The sequence below is a fragment of the Lagopus muta genome, chromosome 8 (assembly GCF_023343835.1).
Source record: "Lagopus muta isolate bLagMut1 chromosome 8, bLagMut1 primary, whole genome shotgun sequence".
Lineage (NCBI taxonomy): Eukaryota > Metazoa > Chordata > Aves > Galliformes > Phasianidae > Lagopus > Lagopus muta.
Genome location: NC_064440.1, coordinates 8,529,867 through 8,549,149, shown reverse-complemented (window position 1 = coordinate 8,549,149; position 19,283 = coordinate 8,529,867). Strand labels below are relative to the sequence as shown.

Sequence of the window (19,283 nt, the reverse complement as noted above, 5' to 3'; positions counted from 1 at the left end):
GCCAGGAACATAGAAGAAAACAAAACACAAAGCAGGTATGATCATTCACCAAGGACAATGTACAGCACAAGATAAACTCAAAGGAAAGTTTCTGTAAGCTAAGTAGCTCTTTGCCTTTCTCCTTAATCTTGGAATTCAGAGGAGCACAAGCCAATACCCTACAGCATGAGGGCTTTAAGCAGACCAGTAAGAAAAGGCCCAGGTCTTTGCTATTCATCACACTTAATGACCTTCAGTTTATCTAGTGCAGAACTGGTCAGATTCCCTAGGACAGCAAGTCATCTAAGCCTGTGCTCAACTCTATACACTGTCATCACTAATCTAGCATCAGTAGAATAAAACCTCGAGAAAAATGAAATGTTTTTCATCTCAGTGAACTCCAGTACTTTTTGGTTAACTATGAAGAAAGCAGCGACCTTGGAAGATGCATCCAAGGAATTCCGCAGACTGAATATGACAGCATTTGTAACGATGGCCCTAGCAAGTACCAGTGCTGGTATTTGGCTGTGACTAGTACAGGTGCACAGTGCTGGGATCCTACAGAAGTTTTAGATGAAGAGGAAAGGGAAAAATAATCAAAGGAGAGAACTGTGAGAGGTCACTCTGCAGTCAGCCAAACAAAGCTTTACTAACTTAAGTAAAAACAGCTGACAGATTTTAGTTGCTGCTGTATTGCTATGGGACCTGAAGCAAGTAAACACCTTCCTCCCCAGGAGAAACCAAAACAACCAAACCACCAACATGTCTACACTTTGTTAGACAAAATAAAGTCCCATGCATTTGCCTGAGGTTCCCAATTTCACATCCTTCTTTGTTGATCACTGGACAAACATCAAAGTATCTGGATCCTTTAAGCATACTCACCTCATATAGCTTTTCTTGGTCATTTACTAGTGAAAGCCATTCCAGCTTTAAGTGCAAGTGTCCACTTGTTGTCTTGCTTAAGGGAAACCACTAAGTGGAGACAATAAAAAGCAACTTGAAAACTGAGACAGGATAATTTCTATATATTTCAGCCTCTGGGACTTAAATACAATAAACAATATGAATTGTACTTCAAACTTCTTAAATTAAATTTTTGATATATACATCTCAGAATGTCCATCTACTTGGGAACATGAGCCAGAAACACTGAGAGCAAGATTTCCACAAACACACAGTGCACATACTGCACATTCTGCAGCAGTAGCAGTATGAAGCAGTATGAAGTAGGCACTCCGGAACTGTTTGCAGAACACTGAGCTGCAGAATGAGCCACAATAAGACTTGATTATTTGTTCCCTCAGCAATCAGACTGCTTCACCAAACTGATCTGTAGCCTCAGAGGAATAAGTGATAGACACAGGGTACATGCTGTTAACACAAGATACTCCACTGCTGGTTCAGCATAAGCTCAGGGCTGTCTGAGGTTGCCAGACTGACTGTGAACAACTGTAATGGCTACTTCGAGTTTTCTGAGCAAAGAGAACTTCACAAAAAGAAAACACCGCAGCACAAGTAAGCAGGGAAGCTTCAAGCACACAGAAACAATGCAGTAGCATACACAAAGCATGAATGAATACATGTAAGTATACAACACAACTACATTGAAAAACAAGCTGTGATCTTTACCTCATCAACTGTTTTGTCATTCTTTATATCCAGCAGGCTTATAAGCAAGCTGGAAGACAAAAAGGAAATGTTTCAGTGAACGTTCAGGCATACAGCGTACTGTCGATTAGTGGACAAATGGGGAAAAAAAAATAAAAGAGAGAAACCACAACTAGTAAGTAAAAAGCCACAACCAAATCTGTCCCAGAGAGCAATTTCCACACTTTATCTGTTGGCACACAGTGGAACACACACTTCTACAGGACCTTCTCCCTCTTGAAATGCTTCCAAAACTAAAATATAACTTAAACAGACCTTGAGTCCAGCAGCAATCATCACTTTTAATGGCTTCCAAAGATTTTCAGCAAGAGTCTGAGCCCACTATTCACCCTGTTCATAGCTGGTTGCACTAGGAGCTAATAACCTGATGTCAATATTCAGACAGAGCAAGTAGACTCCTTCAACATTAAGCTTCCTATGTGAATTACTTGGGTGTTCTACTTCAGAGATTACCATAACTGTGCAAGGCCTGGATTGTTTTCTTTGTTTCTTGGGGTTTTTATTTATTTAAAATCAAATAAATGCAAACACAGCAGCAAGTCACAGAATCACAGAATTGTAGGGGTTGGAAGGGACCTCCAGAGATCATCGAGTCCAACCCCCCTGCCAAAGCAGGTTCCCTACACCAGGTAGCACAGGTAGGCATCCAGGCAGGTCTTGAACATCTCCAGAGAAGGAGACTCCACCACCTCCCTGGGCAGCCTGTTCCAGTGCTCCGTCACCTCACTGTAAAGAAGTTCTTGCGCATGTTTGTGCAGAACTTCCTATGCTGCAGTTTCCAGCCGTTTCCCCTTGTCCTGTCTCCACTCACCACTGAAAAGAGTCCGGCCTCGCCATTCTGCCCCCCACACCTTAGATATTTATAGACCTGGATCAGGTCCCCTCTCAGTCTCCTTTTCTCAAGGCTGAACAGACCCAGTTCACTCAGCCTTTCCTCATAGGGGAGATGCTCCAGGCCCTTCACCATCTTCGTGGCCCTCTGCTGGACTCTTTCCAAGAGATCCCTGTCTTTTTTGTACTCGGGAGCCCAGAACTGGACGCAGTACTCCAGATGAGGTCTTACCAGGGTAGAGTAGAGGGGGAGGATCACCTCCTTTGACCTGCTGGCCACGCTCTTTTTAATGCACCCCAGAATGCCATTGGCCTTTTTGGCCACAAGGGCACACTGCTGGCTCATGGCCAACCTGTCATCCACCAGGACACCCAGGTCCCTTTCCGCAGAGCTCCCCTCCAGCAGGTCATCCCCCAACCTGTACTGGTGCATGGCATTATTCCTCCCCAGATGCAAGACTCTACACTTGCTTTTGTTAAACCTCATCCGGTTTTTTTCTGCCCAGCTCTCCAGCCTATCCAGGTCTTGCTGAATGGCAACACAGCCTTCAGGCATGTCAGCCAATCCTCCCAAAGTCCAAAGAAGTAAGATCTGATGTACTCATTTGGAAGGAAATCATGTCCAACTCTGCCTTTCCCTAAGTGCTAATGTTATCCATAGAACATCACCGAAGCTGTTCCACTTGAGATAACCATAGCTTAAGAAGCAGTGCCCCTCTTCTGTCTGTCATCTGATATGATGAGGGCAGTTCCCTGGCTGCCAATCACTTCACATTTGCATTTTCTGTATGGAAAATGGATAGCAAATGTTGCTATAAGGATATTTCTCCATTAAAAAACTGCAAAAAAACTTAACCAGAACAAAGAGAAAACATTCCAATTAGACTGCAATTAACTAGGCGATGAAGAAGTAAAGGATTTAATCTTCAGAACTGTTTTCTGAAATCTGTTGAGCAGATCTGTCAGATCATTACATCCCTTCGAAGAGCAACCAGAAGAAAATCTCACTTTTACCTGCCCATGAAGTCATCTTTATCTGGATCTGCATCATACAAGTCCACTTCTAAGTCCTGACCAAGCACTTCATGAACAACAAACTGGAGAAGAAACAGGTACTGAGTAAAAATTAAAAGCACTCACATAGGTTCACAGTTCTGTAATGTGTGAAGCACAATTCCCTGCTGTTTTGTGGCTGATCATATTATATGATATGATAACAATATCTTAAAAGAAGTTTGCTTGGTTTTGAATTAAAAGTTAAACCCAGTTAATTTTGCTCACAAAATTAGAAAAAGCTACAAACATCCCATATACAAAGTAAACCAATTCTAGAGTAGAAGACACTTGCACAATCAGACTGCTGCACTGATTGATATTTAAGGCAATGCTTTGCACCTCCTCCAAACACCCACATATGTAAAATCAGATTAACCCTCAGTGCCATTTCATGTTTGCAATGTAAATTTGACTTGTTTAAGGGACAGGAATGCCTCATCAATGAAGCAACAAGGAATTCCACCTGCTCCACTGCAGTCAGGTAAGAGAAGGTCCTTCAAGTACGAGGATGTAAACAGCTGTGCATCCTAGAGATGGAAAGATTAAAAGGTTCAGTACCTCAAATGTCTCATTCCAAATGGGATTAAGATCTCTGGAAATTGTCTTGCTTCGATACTGCACCGTGCCAAGCCGAAGAAGAGCGTATGGGTCAGACTTCCCCCTGATTGCACCAAGGAAATTATCTTTCTGGACAAGGTTTTCAGCTTCTAGCAGATGAACCCTTATTACTCCCTGCATAGGAAAAGACACAAAATCAGTCGTGAAAATGTGATATTTGGATAATTATAATGTGCTGCCTCCTAAAACTGTTATTTCAGGCAGCAAGGTTAGTCAGAATGACAGGTTTGCAAAGATATGCATTTTGAGGCAGTATGTAATAAAACAATCACTTTTCCTATCATTTACCATGGGGGAGAACTTGCACAGATGCACAATCCCATCCAGATAGCTAGGTAGGAAATAGTCTTCAATTTACTTTAAAATCAGAAACATACAAATACACACAGGAACATACATCACAATCAAATTGATGGTGGAATCAAGATCAATTTCCACTGACTTAAGGAGGAACTAAGCAGCCAACAGAAGGTTCTTATTTTAATGCAGAGTGGCCATTCAAATTCAATTTAGTGATGCAAGTTTGCAACAGGAAGCAGCCCTTAGTCATTCATTAATGTCTTCATTAATTAATATATCTTAGGTATTCAGAAGGAGAAGATCAGAGATGTGAATGTATCAGATATTTCAGAGATTAGGGTTGGATTTACTGCTTTGGGATTTTTTCAAAATTCTTTTCTTTAACATACAGATGTCATCCTCTGAGCTCTGTGTTTACACCTGTTCACAGAATTACTGAAGAAATTAAGTAGCCTGTCACTTATGGATCATGTATTCACTTTCTCTAATTGAAGACCTGTGGTTTTCTAATGAGACTACTGGTTTAAATTGGTAAATGTCTCCATGTCTAAGCAGACTTCTTATGCCACATATAAGCACTCCCCACCCCTCAAAATTAAAGAGCTAGCCAATATTTACTTGCATATTTCTGAAATACTGCCTAAAGAAAGGCTATGATCCAGGCTGAAACAGCTGCTGAGAACTGGATGTGCAGGAACCCAACATATGGGTGTACATGCACTTGCACTACAGCAAACGCACATTCAGGTAGAATCACATCCTCAATGAAAAAAGAAAAACTCACGTGTGGGATAGGGAACCTCAACTGGGCAATGCTCATGTTCTTCTTCAATGGCACCGTGATCCTATTCGGCAGAACTAGCCGTGCAGCAATGTAATCTTGAATCAGTGAGTCAGACATTACACTGCAGGACAGAGGAAAAAGGAAAACAAACAAATAAATCTCTACAACCAATCACCAGCCCAATCAGAAAGAAAAAATAAGGCACAGAACCAAACAAAAGTTGAGATTCACGTTCCTGATATATTTTGCATTAAGAAGGGAAATCTCATTTCCAGGTATTTCAGGTAACGGGATGGACCTTCATTACACTGGAGATTGTCTGAACTGAGGGTGCTGTCCATTTTGGACTCTAGGGAACCTTCCAGTCTAATCTAACACTTATTCCTTTCCAGCTTTTCAGTTTAAAATCTTTTATTTGGAATTCCCACGTTTGTATGGCAGGGACAACTGATTCAACCTGCTTCTTCTGAGCAAGGAGTACACAGCTATCACAGACCTTCTGTACCCTCTGGGTGATTATGAGAGGACTTGAACCTACTCCTACAACTCAGAAGAAGCAGAAGAAGTAAGAGGGAAATGTGGCTGCACCAAACATCTGGAAGTCTTTTGCTCCCTTGATAAATCTAGCGCTTGTAAGGCAAATTCTCAGGGGAGGACCATGCAATGAAATTGTCACAGTTCATAGAAGGAGCTGGATTCATAGAGAAGAAATGGCCTCTCCCACTCCCAGTGCACAACCAGAAGCCTGAAAGCTCCTGGCCAGAGCATAGGAGCTCCTGACAAAATCCTCCCTGTGGCAAGGTGACAAACTGTCCCTTCTCTTGAGTCTGAAGGTACAGCACCAAACTACACACAGCTAGTTTGTGAAGACAAATGCCTGTGTGCAGCATCTTTGGTCTTTTAAGCAGGAGAATAAAGAAAGGGAGAGCTCTTACTCAACCTCACAGCAGGCATGATTTGCTCATAGCTTTCATGTGCTATGTTGATGAGCAAGCAAGGTTTTCTATGTTCAAATCCCTGTGAGAGAACCAGGGAGTGAAGATCTAGGACACCAAATTTGTATTTAATTATATGAGAGGTTGTAGGCAGGAACACCTACATACTTCTTCTCTGGGAGGATTAAGGAAAGTTGCATTAGAAAAGAGCAGATTAATTCCTCTGATAAAAACTGGAGCTCTCAGGGCAAACTTCAGGGCAAAAAGCCACTCTGGACTCAAATTAAGAAAAAAGTCCTTCCTCTCACTCAACATCAAAAGTCTTCAGAGATCCTTTATTGCATCAACTGGCACCTAAAGCAATCAGTCACTTCCTGTGCTAAGTCTGCAAAGCATGTGGTGGAAGAAAGCAGAACATTACTGCCTGCATTCGCTTTTACTGAGAAAAAGGCAGTGGCTGATTAACCACTGTGTATTTTGTTCCTGACAACAGAGTTTTCTCCTTACACTGAAAAAAACAAGGAAAAAGCAGATCTCCAATCTGGTGGAGCAGATTAAAGCTTACAGTATTGAAAACTGATGAGATTTACACCCTTGCTGTGCAAGCCTTATTTACAAGGTCAAAGAGGCCCCAAGAGGCACTGGGGAACAGTTGGGTTTCTTGAAGTACAAGAATATTTCTCCTTTGAATGTGCTGCAGTTTTCACTATCATGGATTTGATTTCAGTTTGTCAGAGGGCTGCAGCCGTGTGACACCTGAACTTTTTCCACTGTATGGTAACCAAACATAAGCACAGATAACCAATACCCAGATCTGCTCAACTATCTTTATAAGCAACTGCCACAAAGAAGCAGAAGAGAAAAAGTTTGCTTCTTCCAAAGTACAGTGGCCTACTGTCACCCTAAATCCCAAAGTGAAGTGATTAAATCAATTTTGACATGATGCAAGAGCATCCTACTCAGGGTTTGCCAACCCCACAGCCAGATAGGATGATGGCATATCAGCATAACAACTTCTACATATCGCTCTTGAGAATAACTTCTGGTGATTGCTGGAAAAAGTTTTCCCAGTTCCCAAACCCTTTTCAAAAAGGAATAAAATGAAACAAAACAGACACTCACTTAATTCCTGGGACATCCAGGAGGTTGCTCATTCCTGCCCAGTTGAATTCCAAGTGCTACAACAAAGGCAGAGAAATGATACAGGACCATTAAAAGTTATTTCAGGACAAATGCTGACTTTAAAGGAGAAGCAAATGCTTCTAAAACAGAGCTGACTGTTTAAAAAAGACTGTACCTGCACTAGTAAATGACTGTATTTATACATTAAAATCAACAGCTGATAGCAATTCCCTCACCTGTCCTACCTGAAATTAAGGGATCACTGGGGCTTATGCTGCAAGCAAGGAGAACACAGCAGTCAGCCCTTGGCAGTGGCCATTGGCAGATGCCCCAAGGTCATGCATAGTAAATCCGGCAGCTCTCCCTAGACTTTGAAGTTGTTTCCTCACTCTTTCACTTGGAGGTTGGCCTGTGCTCTCAGGCAGGGGGATTTACAAACACAGATTTCAGGAATCTCTTGTTTATTGTATGAAGAGAAATTAAGTTTTTCATGAATGAAAACAATGCTACTACACATAAAATTCATGACTGGAATGATTTAAAATACATCTAAAAGCCTATGGAATGGCTCCTGTGCTGTTACCATTGGAAATTCCTCCCCCCTTCTCAGACGAAGCAAACAACTCTTTAGGCATTACTGCAAGAGAGTGAGACAAACACATTTCCTTCCCCTTGGAATTGAAGATGAGCATTTAGTAATCAGAAATTTGCTGTTCAAACACCTGCACTGCAAGATATTCAGAGTTATGCAGGCTGGGTTACCAGCCATGGCATTCACCACAGACCATCCATATATTAAAACTGTCCCAGAGCCAAGAAGGCTGCAGAGCACAGTTCCCTTCTGACTCACCGGTTTCTGCATAAAAAACAATGTGACTGCTCCAATGAAAGGGGCGTCAGTGAGAAGAGGTTCCAGTATCACTCGCAAAGTCCCATACAACTGCAAATACAACAGATCAAGGAAAACCCTTTGAAGATATGCTCAGGTACAGTTTCAAAACTCAGTTTTTCAATTAAGTAAATGTATTTTAAAATCCCACTTCAAATAACTTCAAATTACTTAGAATTTAACATCAATAACCTCCTTTCCCCCCAGACTATTGTTACTGTTACCAGGTGATGTTTTCTAATTTCACAGAGTCTCTCTGCCATCCTGACTGCCACGTAATGCTGTCCTACTGCTTTCAATACTATAAGAACAGGCTGTAGGTCTAATAGAAAACACTCACAACTGCCCCAACAGAACTCTCTCTTTTGAAGTTCTCTACCAACATGCGGCTCCTCCAAACTCCAGTGGCAGAAGCTGGCCCACATGAGCTTGATGCTCTAGCACTGAACCTGTCTAAGACTAAGAAGCTTAAAATAATATTTAGGTGCTCTGCAAGGAAGACATTATTTCCGAAGCCAAAATACAAGGAGATAAAACCATCCATCCCAAGCCAGGAGCAGCACTGCACTCACCTGCACACCTTTCACCCCAAGATTAAATTTCGATATGTCCATGTGAATCTCGCAGTCTCCTACATAACTGAAAGAAAGTTCTCACATTATTCCACAGTTTGCAATAGTTGAGCGAGCAAATTTGGGCTGTACAGAGTAGAAAGGAGCTTGACAATTGCAACATGACACCCCAGGCAGAGAAACTGAAAAGCAACTGAAAAGGTTAAGTTGAGCACATTAAGCAAGGGTAAGATCCTCACAACAGAAACCCTGCGGTCAGCTAGGATATTGATTGCCTGCAAAATGTCAAAGCGTTTGACATTTGTATTTCAAGGTTACTATCTCATTCTTAAGAATGGCAGTTGGTTGGGGCAGCTTGCTGCTAGCAGGGAAACAACTGGCTCACTGGAAATTCAAAGCCATGGCAATAGCCCTCTTGCTCCACTGATCCCATAGCACAGCGTGGTGACCCATCACCACCTATCTTACCATCACCAGTGGGTGCTGGATTTTATACTTCACCCTTGCCCACAGCCAAAAAGCCCATCTGAAGGACATACGCATCACTAAAAATAATATGGTTTCCCTGAAGCTGAATTAAAAATCAATGATTTACAATGAGATCTTAGTCATGGAGAACATCAGGCCTTAAATAAAATGAATGCCAAGAATGGCACTTTCACAATTTAGAAATCACCTTAGACTTTAAAGTACAAACATCATCTCATGCTAAAAGCAGTAGCCACTCCCCTGAGGCAGAACCCACTGATTTGTTGATGCCTCTGGCAGAAAACAATTAACAGCTACCAAGTTCCCTCCCAGTTCTCCGAGAAATTGCTCTTTCTGGGTGCAGACACACAAACACACTGCAGGCAAAGCAGAATGGAAGGTACCAAAGCAAGGTGAGCGTGCATTGCTTGCTCCCCTATGCTTACCTTCAGCCCACAATCAAAGGAAGATTTGTTTTTGCTCTGACCACAGGCAGATGCACAAACAGCGAAGTTACCATTAATTCACACTGCAATTTGCACATAGACAGATTACTTCCATCCCCCCAAAATAAAAATCTTGCCTAGAATGCACAACTTGAATTTGTCTCCATTTCTGCAAACAAAGTTCCTGAATTTTTTTTAAGAGTCATTTTGCAGAATATAGGAAGTTTATAATGCTCAGATTAAAGCCTTTAATGTTAGAGCATTTCTCATTTCTTCAGTAGCCAGCCTCACAGGCCATGTCAAAATTAACACAATCTTCCCTGCAGGCTAGACATGTAATTAAGAAAACTTATTTTAACGTGTATTAATCTCTACAATTTTGACATTATCTTACAGTTCATTACACTGGTTGCTAACAGAGCCTTGTCAATATAAAGTCTAAATGAGAAGCCAAAACAAGTCCCTTGATTTGCATTAATTAGTCCTAGAGGATTTAATTCAGCTGTTACCAGTGTCCAACACAGCAAACAACACTAGTGGTGTCTCATTTTACAATCCTTACGCCTCTCCACCGTCAAAAACTCTTCCCACCCAGTTCTAGATACCTGCCTTCCCTTGTAACATGTCAATATGTGCAATCCGGTTTTCAAGTCTAGATGTCAAAGCTGCCTTTGCCCCTTTTATCAAAGCCTAAGTCTTTAATCACCCTCAGGTCTGCTTCAAACAGGCACCACTCCCACACTAGGCTGCCCAGTAGGAAGGATGCACTCTACTCATTAGTTCTACTCCTCATTTCCAGTTCAAGTTGCTTATGCTTTCATATGCCCCTCTGCTGTGTAAGCTTGCTGTGCTCCCTGCTCTTCTCCCCTAGACAGAGAATGCCTGAGCTGAGCTGCTGGGCTCCAAGCCTTGATGCTCATATGCACAGAGATGAGCCCCTCTGCTGGCATCCACAGGACCATGCTTTGCCTGCACGTCAGGGGTGGAAAAAGAACTTGTTACTGTCCTAAATCATATTACTGCACAAGGAAATATGGACAGCACACCTATGCAGTGGATGAAGATTGAAGACAAGCTTGTGGAAGCATGCTTATCCATGTCTCACCTGCATCCATCTGGAAAAGCTGGGCCCTTAATGTTGAAAATAGAATCGCTGTGGTTGGAAAAGACTTTTAAGATATCTGGTCCAACCATCAACCCATCTTCCCTGTGCCCACTAACCATGCCCCTCAGTGAGATATCTACATGTTTCTTGAACACCTCCAGGGACAGTGATTCCACCACCTTTCTGGGCAGCCCATTCAATGCCTAACCACTTCAGTGCCTCTCCTCTTTCAGAGGAGAGATTTTTCCTTATATTCAGCCTGAGATGCAATGGTAATCCCGCAGGCTTAAGGCAGGGATGCCACAAGATGTCCCTGCACTGTTACAACTACTGAGTGTGCTGAGATCTCTGGATGCTACCTGACACAAAGGGTTATTTAACACCTGAGCAGGGCAGAGGCCATCCACAACATAACAACACCCGCTATGATGAAGCAGCTCAGCCTTCCCAATTGTGGCCATCCCAATCAGCACTGCAGACAGCGATGAGCCAAACAGCAGATCAAGTTCACGTGGATTCACTAGTGAGGAAACTCCCACAAAATTACACCCATCAAACACCAAGGAGTCATGCTACTAATATGCAGACACGTCAGTTCTGTAATGTTCACTGCAACACAGCAACACTTGTCCGAAACCCAAAAGGGAATTTAGTCTCAGCATTGCAAAGTGCACTACAGCAACACCACAGCAATTACTCCATCCTCCTGAGTTGTTACACCAGGACTCAGCTCTGCGGGCAGATCCAGCCACTTATATCTCACCTTTGCCCTTAGAGGGAAAATGAGAAAGGAAGCAGGGCCAGGTGAGAATAGAGAGCTCTGCTGTTAGCACTGCTCAGAAGGCTTCTCTACATGAAAATGAGGTCACTGATGTATAACTTTATCCCCATGCACCCTTCACCTAGAAAATAATTAAGACAAAGTGCTTTCTCTTCATCAGTGGGAAGTCATAATTTAATTTTAATTTTAATTATTGAGCTGGGAGCATTGATTAAGAAAAATTGTGATGCCTCCCGTCAAATATTAATTGGGAAGAGAGCAGCAAAAAAGAACTGTCACCAGCAAAACTGGCTGCCTGAACAAATACAAATCCATGAGATAATCTACAGGTGTCTGAGATCACTAATGAGTTGGTCAGACACATTTCCACATCAGTACAGATAACGCTCATCTATTTAGATTGTGAGCATCCACGCTGTTCCTGCTTTTGCTGAGGCTTATTTCCAATCTGAGCAGTAGCCACAGCAACATGTGGAAATCCTCATGGAACCCTCTTACACAGTCATCAGCTCTCTGTGAGCAGCCACAGAGACAAGACTGCACAGACACACGTGCCAGGCAGCTGTGGGTATAATCAGCCACCCAAACCTGACTCACCAGCATGCAAGGAGAGGTAGTGCCAAGGGCTGCAGCCGTCCCATTGGGGCAGCTCAAGTCCATCTCCTCTAACCAGCTCTTCTCCCACCGCCAGCTGCATTAGCGCAGACACACAAAGCTATTCACATACCTAAGAGAGACTGTTCTGCAATGGGAGTTTGCCTCACTCCGGAAAAGTAGAGGTTGCCCCTTTCTTTGATTAAGGAAAGGTGAAAAAAAAAGAAGAGAAGAAAAAAGAAAAACACACCCCAAACTTGTTCCTTTAGCAACCTGGAAAAAAGCAGGTAAATAACCATCACTGCCCATGGATTTGCTTCTTACCATTCCTGCAAGTGATGCACTATCTCCTGCAGCAACTGTACAATGCATAGCACCTTGGTCACTTGCAGAAGCGGAAGTCAGAATATTAACATAGGAGAAACAAGGTTCTCAGAACAGCCTAGGAGAAGAGTTCCCCATCAGAGAGACAAGGCATGCTGAAGGCTCTTGTGTGAATACACGAAATACCTGGGTTATCAGATGACAGTTCAAGCTAAATTACTGTCACAAGGAGGAACAGAAGCGAGAGGCCAGTCTGGAGATGCTGATGGGTCTGCCAAAAGGACAGGAATGAGGAGGTGGGGGAATCCCTCTGTAACTCATTGTTAAGGCAGTGAAAATGAGTATGTGGGAGAAGCAGCCTGGAGAAGTAGTTTAATAGAGAACAGTATCTACCTCCCACAGAGCCTTCAAGGCATCAAAACCCTCGATCTCTGTGTGGAAAGCATGATTGATTTGCCACAGGCCCTAAAACTGGTCTGGCTGTTACAAAGAGCACTTTGCAGACTGTGCTCAAGTACAACATGGCTGAAAATGAAATACTTTGTCTTGCAGGGAGAGAGAGTGCCCTGCCAAGGCTGGGGATGCTACCATGCCACTGCCTGCTCTGTGCTACTGCCAAGACAATCTGCAGTTTTACACTGCTTTTTCCTGGTACTACCATGAAGAAAAGCCATTTATATTGGGTGGCCCAATCACCCACCACAGAACCACAGCAGCATTCAAGTGGTAATTCCCCCACTCATTCCATTCTCCAGGCAAAACCAGAGGAGGGTTTAGTTCTGCTCAATGTTAATGAAACACACAAGCTCATTCAAATCAGCCTGGAAGGAATCAACAAATGTTTTATCTAATTTTTTTGTTGTTGTTAATAGAGTTAGAGACAGTTTTCTACTAAAGAACAGCTTTAATTTTAAAAAGAAAAAAAAACCCCACACTGGCTGGCACATGCACATAGTGATTAAAACAAGAGGACTAATTTAGGGGAAAGAATGAAAAAATAAATAGTGCAAGTAGTTCCACAAGAACTGGAGAGGTTGGATTGAAGAGAAACTACATGGGTGCAACTGACAGAAAAGCAGTTCCAAGACTCAGATTCTTTCTGTTGTGATGGAGAAAACAAGGGACACAACTCCATGTTCATGACAGCAATGGTAGGCCAGCACAGGTAACACCTGTATCTGTGCAGGTGATAGCATGCTCTGACTTAAAGGCTAACGCACAGCATCTCACTTCTGCAAATAACATCCAACTGGGAACTGATTCACTCATATCACTCTAGGCTGATATCAAGCAAGCAACTCCACGCTGACGTTAGAGAACCATGTGTTCAGTCTAGCACGACAAACCACACACATTTTGCTGGATGGACAGTGAATTAAGGCATAATCAATGATGCAATGTTACCATATCTGCAGGTCTAGGATAACTTGTCTTCTGTCAATTTCTTTGGTGTAGACTTTTACTCCGTTGATTCTAGGGCACTAAAACAAAGACAGACGAGATATGATATAGTTATTATCTATTACTTGAAGTCCAAGTGAAGGGTCCTACCCAGTTCACTCAGTTCAACTACAGTAGTGTTCAATAAAGACTTTGAAGAGCTGCATGTAAAGCATGAATAAGGCACACAAGTTTTTGTCTTAAAGACCTAATGTGATCAGCCCTCAGATATAGGGCTGGTTGTGAGCGGTTCATGCAACAAGTCTTAGGAAGCACTGAAACTTCCTTCTGTAAGAAATGCAGACATGCCTCTTTTTGCTATTTCCAGATGCATGACATTGACAGTGACAAGAGATGTATGTGTCTCCTCTATCATCTTTCTTTCACTGTGAAGATGCTCAAGTCAACGTGAGGAAGGACAAAGGAGGCAGCAGCACCATAACAGTGCCACTTATTAAATGCACAGAGCTGTTAAAGTGCTGAATGTCAGAGTCCCAAACAAATGTTCTCCCCTTTTCATCTGAATTTTTCACAGAAACCAAAGTACAAGTGTTGCAAAGCATTCACACTACCTTCTCACCAAACTGGATCTTGGTAAAGGTGCATGTTTTCAGATGTACACTCTTTGCTCTAATTTTTGGTTCCACAACTTCTTTAAATGTTTTTTCCATGATTGTCCCAAAGTATGGCCAAGCCTGTTCAAGGACCTACGGAACAGCAAAAGCAAAACATCTTATAGAAAGTGTCATTCGTACATCTTTAGTCGAGAAATAGATGCAGATTACTGAACATGTGACAACTAATGCATGCCTGCCCTTAACAAATAGGAAGTGCACATTTGTGCTCTTAAGCCACTTCTTATGGAAAGATCCATCCCAGCTCTTCAGAAAAAGAAACTGCTTTAGGAAGTGAATACTGAGTTTTCAACCCTATGGAGTCTGTTGACTGCTTCTAATCACATTGGCTGAGCCAGCAAAGCCCAGGGTTAAAGTTTCTAAAGCACAGCAGTCTCTAATTACTGGGAAGTGTCACAAAGTTCCCTGGAGGTTTATTTGAAGAGGAGAGAGTTGAGCTTTTACTTCAAAAGAAAGTTTCTCAAACAAAAACAAGATAGTTACTAAGGTGTAAGTTGAGCTGTTTTGCTTTGTGTTTCAGAGCCCAGTTCCAGGGAGAGCCAGATTCTAACTGCTGATGGGAGCACCTGCTCTGAGAGCATCACTAGCAAAAAGAAATACCTACTACTGCTTTTGCTAAAATAATAGTACAGCCACAAACACATATGTGCATGTGTACACATGTGCACATGGACTTTTGGTTTTAAAATCTCAGAATGAAGCTGTGTGGTCAAATTCATCACATCTGCATCAGCCAGGTGCACACATCTGGCTCTCACCAAGACATGTAACAACTCTAGAAGCTCTAAAACTTAAATACAGACGCTGCTGTGACTGAACCTTGTTGTAGTGACTTACTAATCTTCTTAGGCTTAGAGTTTGTGCTGGGATTCAGCTCAGAGCACACAGCCTCACAGACTGGAGTTCAGAGCTCCTCACCTTGTTCAGCCACTCCACTCGCTCAACATCAGGGAAATGGACCTGGAGGCAGAGAAAAACAAAGTGAATGCCACATGCTATCTGTTTTGGTATACTGTGTCACATGCCAAAGATACCACAGAGTGTGGTAATCTGAGATCCCTCTGCTCTCACACTCAACTTTTACCATTTATTGTTTCTATACAGTAGTAGAAAAACTACTAAATTGTAAAAGGCAAAAGCAGACAGGTGTGTTGATGCACCAGTATGCCTCTGGGCATGTTTATGTGATTAAAGCAAGTGTCATATCCTGTTCCTCATGAAGCAGCAATGGATTTCTCACCCCTCTTGGTCATGCAATGGGAAGCCACAAGAAGCTGCTTCCCTTCAAGATGATGAGATGTGAGGGCTCTGTTTCCTGCACGGACTCACCCTGATCAGGACACTGTGCTTTGGAAAACAAGAACCTGTCTAGAAAATTCAACTGATGTCCAATTTGAAAACACGAGCAAAGGTCCACAACTGCCTTACTACTCATCCTTCTGGGTGTAGTATTTTCTGCCAGTGCTGCAGGCTGATGGGTATTGCAGAAGGGAAGGACAGGATGGCAGCTTCTCAGCTCTGCAGACACACTCCAACAGAAAGGGACTCCTTACACTGTCATCTAGCCTGATGGGCAGGACAACACGTTACCTCCACATACAAGAGCTGTATGCTACACTCTTCAGTCAAGGGCTTTTTGTATAATTCAGCAGCAGGGACGTTTGGATGAAACAGAAGATATTTGCAGATAATGACAGGACAAGGAAAAATGGTTTTAAACTAATGGAGACCAGATGTAGCTTTAGATATTAGGAGGAAATTTTTCACTCAGGGTGACGAGGCACAGCTGCCCAAAGGAGCTGTGGGTGCCCCATACCTGAAGATGATCAAGGCCAGGTTGGATGGGGCCCTGTGCAGCCTGAGCTGCTGGGTGGCAACCAGCCCATGGCAGGGGGTTGGCACTGGGTGGGCTCTGCAGTCTCCTCCAACCCAACCATTCTGTGATTCTATGATAGGATTTTATGAACTAACAGTAGTTTGCCTTTTTTTCTAGCCTGATGTGTGATTTCAGAGCCTGTTTCTCTTGCTCAAATAATGTTCCAAATGATCTCCAATTATTCTGTTTAAAAATCAAAGTGATATTGGCATATTGTTTACAAGCAACTTCCTTTGATGCTCTGAACAGCAACTTTTCCATTAAACACGATGTAAGCTCACTGAAATGTCAGCCTACCCAGCTTTATTTGCATGATAAAGTGAGGATATTGCACCAGAAGGGATAATCAATACTGATAAAACGCAGCTGACATTTCACAAGAAGGAGGGTGATGTGAATCCAGGGACCTACACTTCACCCACCAGCCCTCCATCTCCCACCAGATGACCCTGTGCCAGCATACACAAATACAGGGTGGCCCAAAGGCAGCTGGTCCCCAACTCCAATGCACTGATAAGCACCATAGTGTTCTGCAGCATCTGCAGGACTGTCCTGGATCAGTCACAGGCAGAGCAAAGCAGAGATGGAAGTGGTGCAGCAAGCTGTCCTTCAAACGGCCTTCCAGACAGAAGAGGGGATGTGATCCAAAAGAAAGAATAGACCAGGTCTCAGGACACCACTTAGGCCTCCAGATCCCAGTAAGAAAGTCACAGCCCACTTGTGAGACCCATACCATTAAATGGAGTACAATACAAACCCCTACATTTTGCTAGAATTATTCACTGGAGCCAGAGCTACCAGAGGTGCAGCTGTAAAAAGTATCCAAAAAGTGAGGCCAGTGGCCATTAGGCTGGAGCAGTACCCAGGAGCACCAACCATGAGATGGATGTTCCAGCCGGACTCACCTTAAAATAAAGCAAAACAAAAGTAACTGAGCTATAGACATCTAAACTGAACAGCCCAGGGCAAACCCCAAACAGCAGCCACCACAAATCACCTGTGTCATACCTGTGTCACACCTCAGATCACTGCAGCAGGACTGATGATCTTTAAGGTCCCTTCAGCCTAGGCTATTCTATGGTTCTATGATCAGGGTCATGTTCCCAAGCTTGCCATGGTACAGCATGGATAAGAGAAGCAAAAAGTACTTCTTGCTAAGCCCCGAACCAGCCACCAAGAGCTGCCAAGTTCACATGGTCCCAAAATAAACCTTACTCCATAACCTTGAGTAAGCATGCTATCAAAAATCAGTTTTTCTCACCTACAAAAGCAGGCATGCTACTTGCCAATATTTCAGGAATGCTTCAAAAATTACTTAGCGTTTGAAAAGACCTTTGAAGATCAAAAATAGGAGGTGAGGGCCGATTACCAGCAAGTAAGAGAAGTGTAGGTTTCTGCAAGGCTCCACCTTGCCCTAGAGCAGGCCACACCAACCATCACATCAATAGCAAAACTCAGGTGAGACACAACAGCACCATTCAGATGCAACACAGGAATGTATCCATAAGGGTTGCTTGTCTTTTGTTGTTTCCTTTGTTTGTTTGTTTTTAAGGAGATGGGTTTCTCAGCTCCCAGTGCAGGGGTGAAGAAAGAACGCCTTAAGAAGCCTTTTGCACAAGGAAGGAATTGGCAGACCATGCTTTAGAAAAAGGCTGTTCTTTACCTCTAGTATCAACAACTTCTCACACAAGCGGTTTTACATCTCGATGTACTGGGACCAGACTGCTGAACACAAGCCAATTTCCAACCTGATTTCCTGTGGAAGCACAGTCTGCCCACGTAAGTGTATAGCACAGGAATGCTTCCACTCCAAACTCACCATCTGCTTTCAGCCAAGATACTGGTTTTTGGAAAATAACCCTGCAAATTCCCTGGAACAGATGGTTGAGTAGATGAGGGAAACCCCCTTCATGTCTCCTCCAAAGGTAAGGCTGTGATACAAACACATCTCCTAAAAACTGATCCCAATGCTGCACAGAGCTTGAGCCTGCACTGCTCTTGCAGAGTACAGTTTTTAACTAAGTGGAATCATAGAGTCACAGAGCCATTTGAGTTGAAGGGACCTTTAAAGGCCATCTGGTCCAAATCCCCTGCAATAAGCAGGGACACCTACAGCTCCATCAGGTGCTCAGAACACCATCCAGCCTGACCCTGTGCATCTCCAGGCATCCACCACCTCTCTGGAATCAGTCTTAACTCCTCCCTGAATGGATCATCCTCACTGTACAATGGGGCACCCGAGAGGACAGCTATTTACCCATCCCCCGTCCCCTAAGATGCTGCCAACGTTCCACACCAGCAGTGTCTTTTCTAAGATTACACTGCAGCTCCAACTCGCGCTCCCACCTGAGTTTTATTCCTGCTCCCACCTCTGCACGTCAGGAGAGAAGAACAGATGGGACATTTTTAGAGCTGTTACAATTGAATGCTTTAGGGCAAAATGAAAGATTAAAAAAAAAAAAAAAAAGATGACACCACAGACAATGAGCTGAATAGGCAGCAGGTGAGGAACAGCCTTCAGGACTGACACGGGGTGAAAGAAGCAGAAAATCGAACTGAGGGAGGGAACAGAAGGAAAATTGAAAGTGAAATATAAAAAAAACACCGAGTTTAAGCTCACTATGCAAGCAAACGCCAAACTGAACAGAACTTATCAACGACGAAAAGCAAAAGGAGGAGATGCGGCAACGCTGATAAATGCCAAAACCAACACACTGCGCTCTGCTGCTCTGGGGGGCTTTAAGCACTGTGGATGCGAACCAGCAGAGCCTTCATGCTGGACGGGCTCCTGCGGCTGGTGGGAAACAGCCCCTCCTGGGAGCGGGAGGAACTCAGCTGGGAGCTCCATCCCACGGGC

The 19,283-nt window shown here is 43.3% G+C and overlaps 1 protein-coding gene across 3 annotated transcripts in view; it reads right to left on the bottom strand.

The window, feature by feature from the left end:
• ESYT3 (extended synaptotagmin 3) overlaps nucleotides 1–19,283 on the bottom strand; it is a 29,279-nt gene that overhangs the window by 8,807 nt on the left and 1,189 nt on the right. Inside the window, exons 1-14 of one of the 3 annotated variants that reach the window (XM_048952649.1) lie at nucleotides 18,773–18,788; nucleotides 17,688–17,758; nucleotides 17,435–17,534; nucleotides 15,469–15,510; nucleotides 14,488–14,622; nucleotides 13,880–13,956; nucleotides 8,758–8,824; nucleotides 8,147–8,236; nucleotides 7,297–7,352; nucleotides 5,240–5,360; nucleotides 4,096–4,269; nucleotides 3,496–3,578; nucleotides 1,612–1,660; nucleotides 865–954 (exon numbers count right to left, since the gene is read on the bottom strand). In XM_048952649.1, coding sequence (XP_048808606.1) covers nucleotides 865–954; nucleotides 1,612–1,660; nucleotides 3,496–3,578; nucleotides 4,096–4,269; nucleotides 5,240–5,360; nucleotides 7,297–7,352; nucleotides 8,147–8,236; nucleotides 8,758–8,824; nucleotides 13,880–13,956; nucleotides 14,488–14,586 — 906 coding nt within the window. In that variant the 5' untranslated portion in view covers nucleotides 14,587–14,622; nucleotides 15,469–15,510; nucleotides 17,435–17,534; nucleotides 17,688–17,758; nucleotides 18,773–18,788. Of the gene's footprint in view, nucleotides 1–864; nucleotides 955–1,611; nucleotides 1,661–3,495; nucleotides 3,579–4,095; nucleotides 4,270–5,239; nucleotides 5,361–7,296; nucleotides 7,353–8,146; nucleotides 8,237–8,757; nucleotides 8,825–13,879; nucleotides 13,957–14,487; nucleotides 14,623–15,468; nucleotides 15,511–17,189; nucleotides 17,332–17,434; nucleotides 17,535–17,687; nucleotides 17,759–18,772; nucleotides 18,789–19,283 lie in introns of those variants that run through there. The other 2 variants (XM_048952648.1, XM_048952647.1) reach the window with 2 other exon arrangements.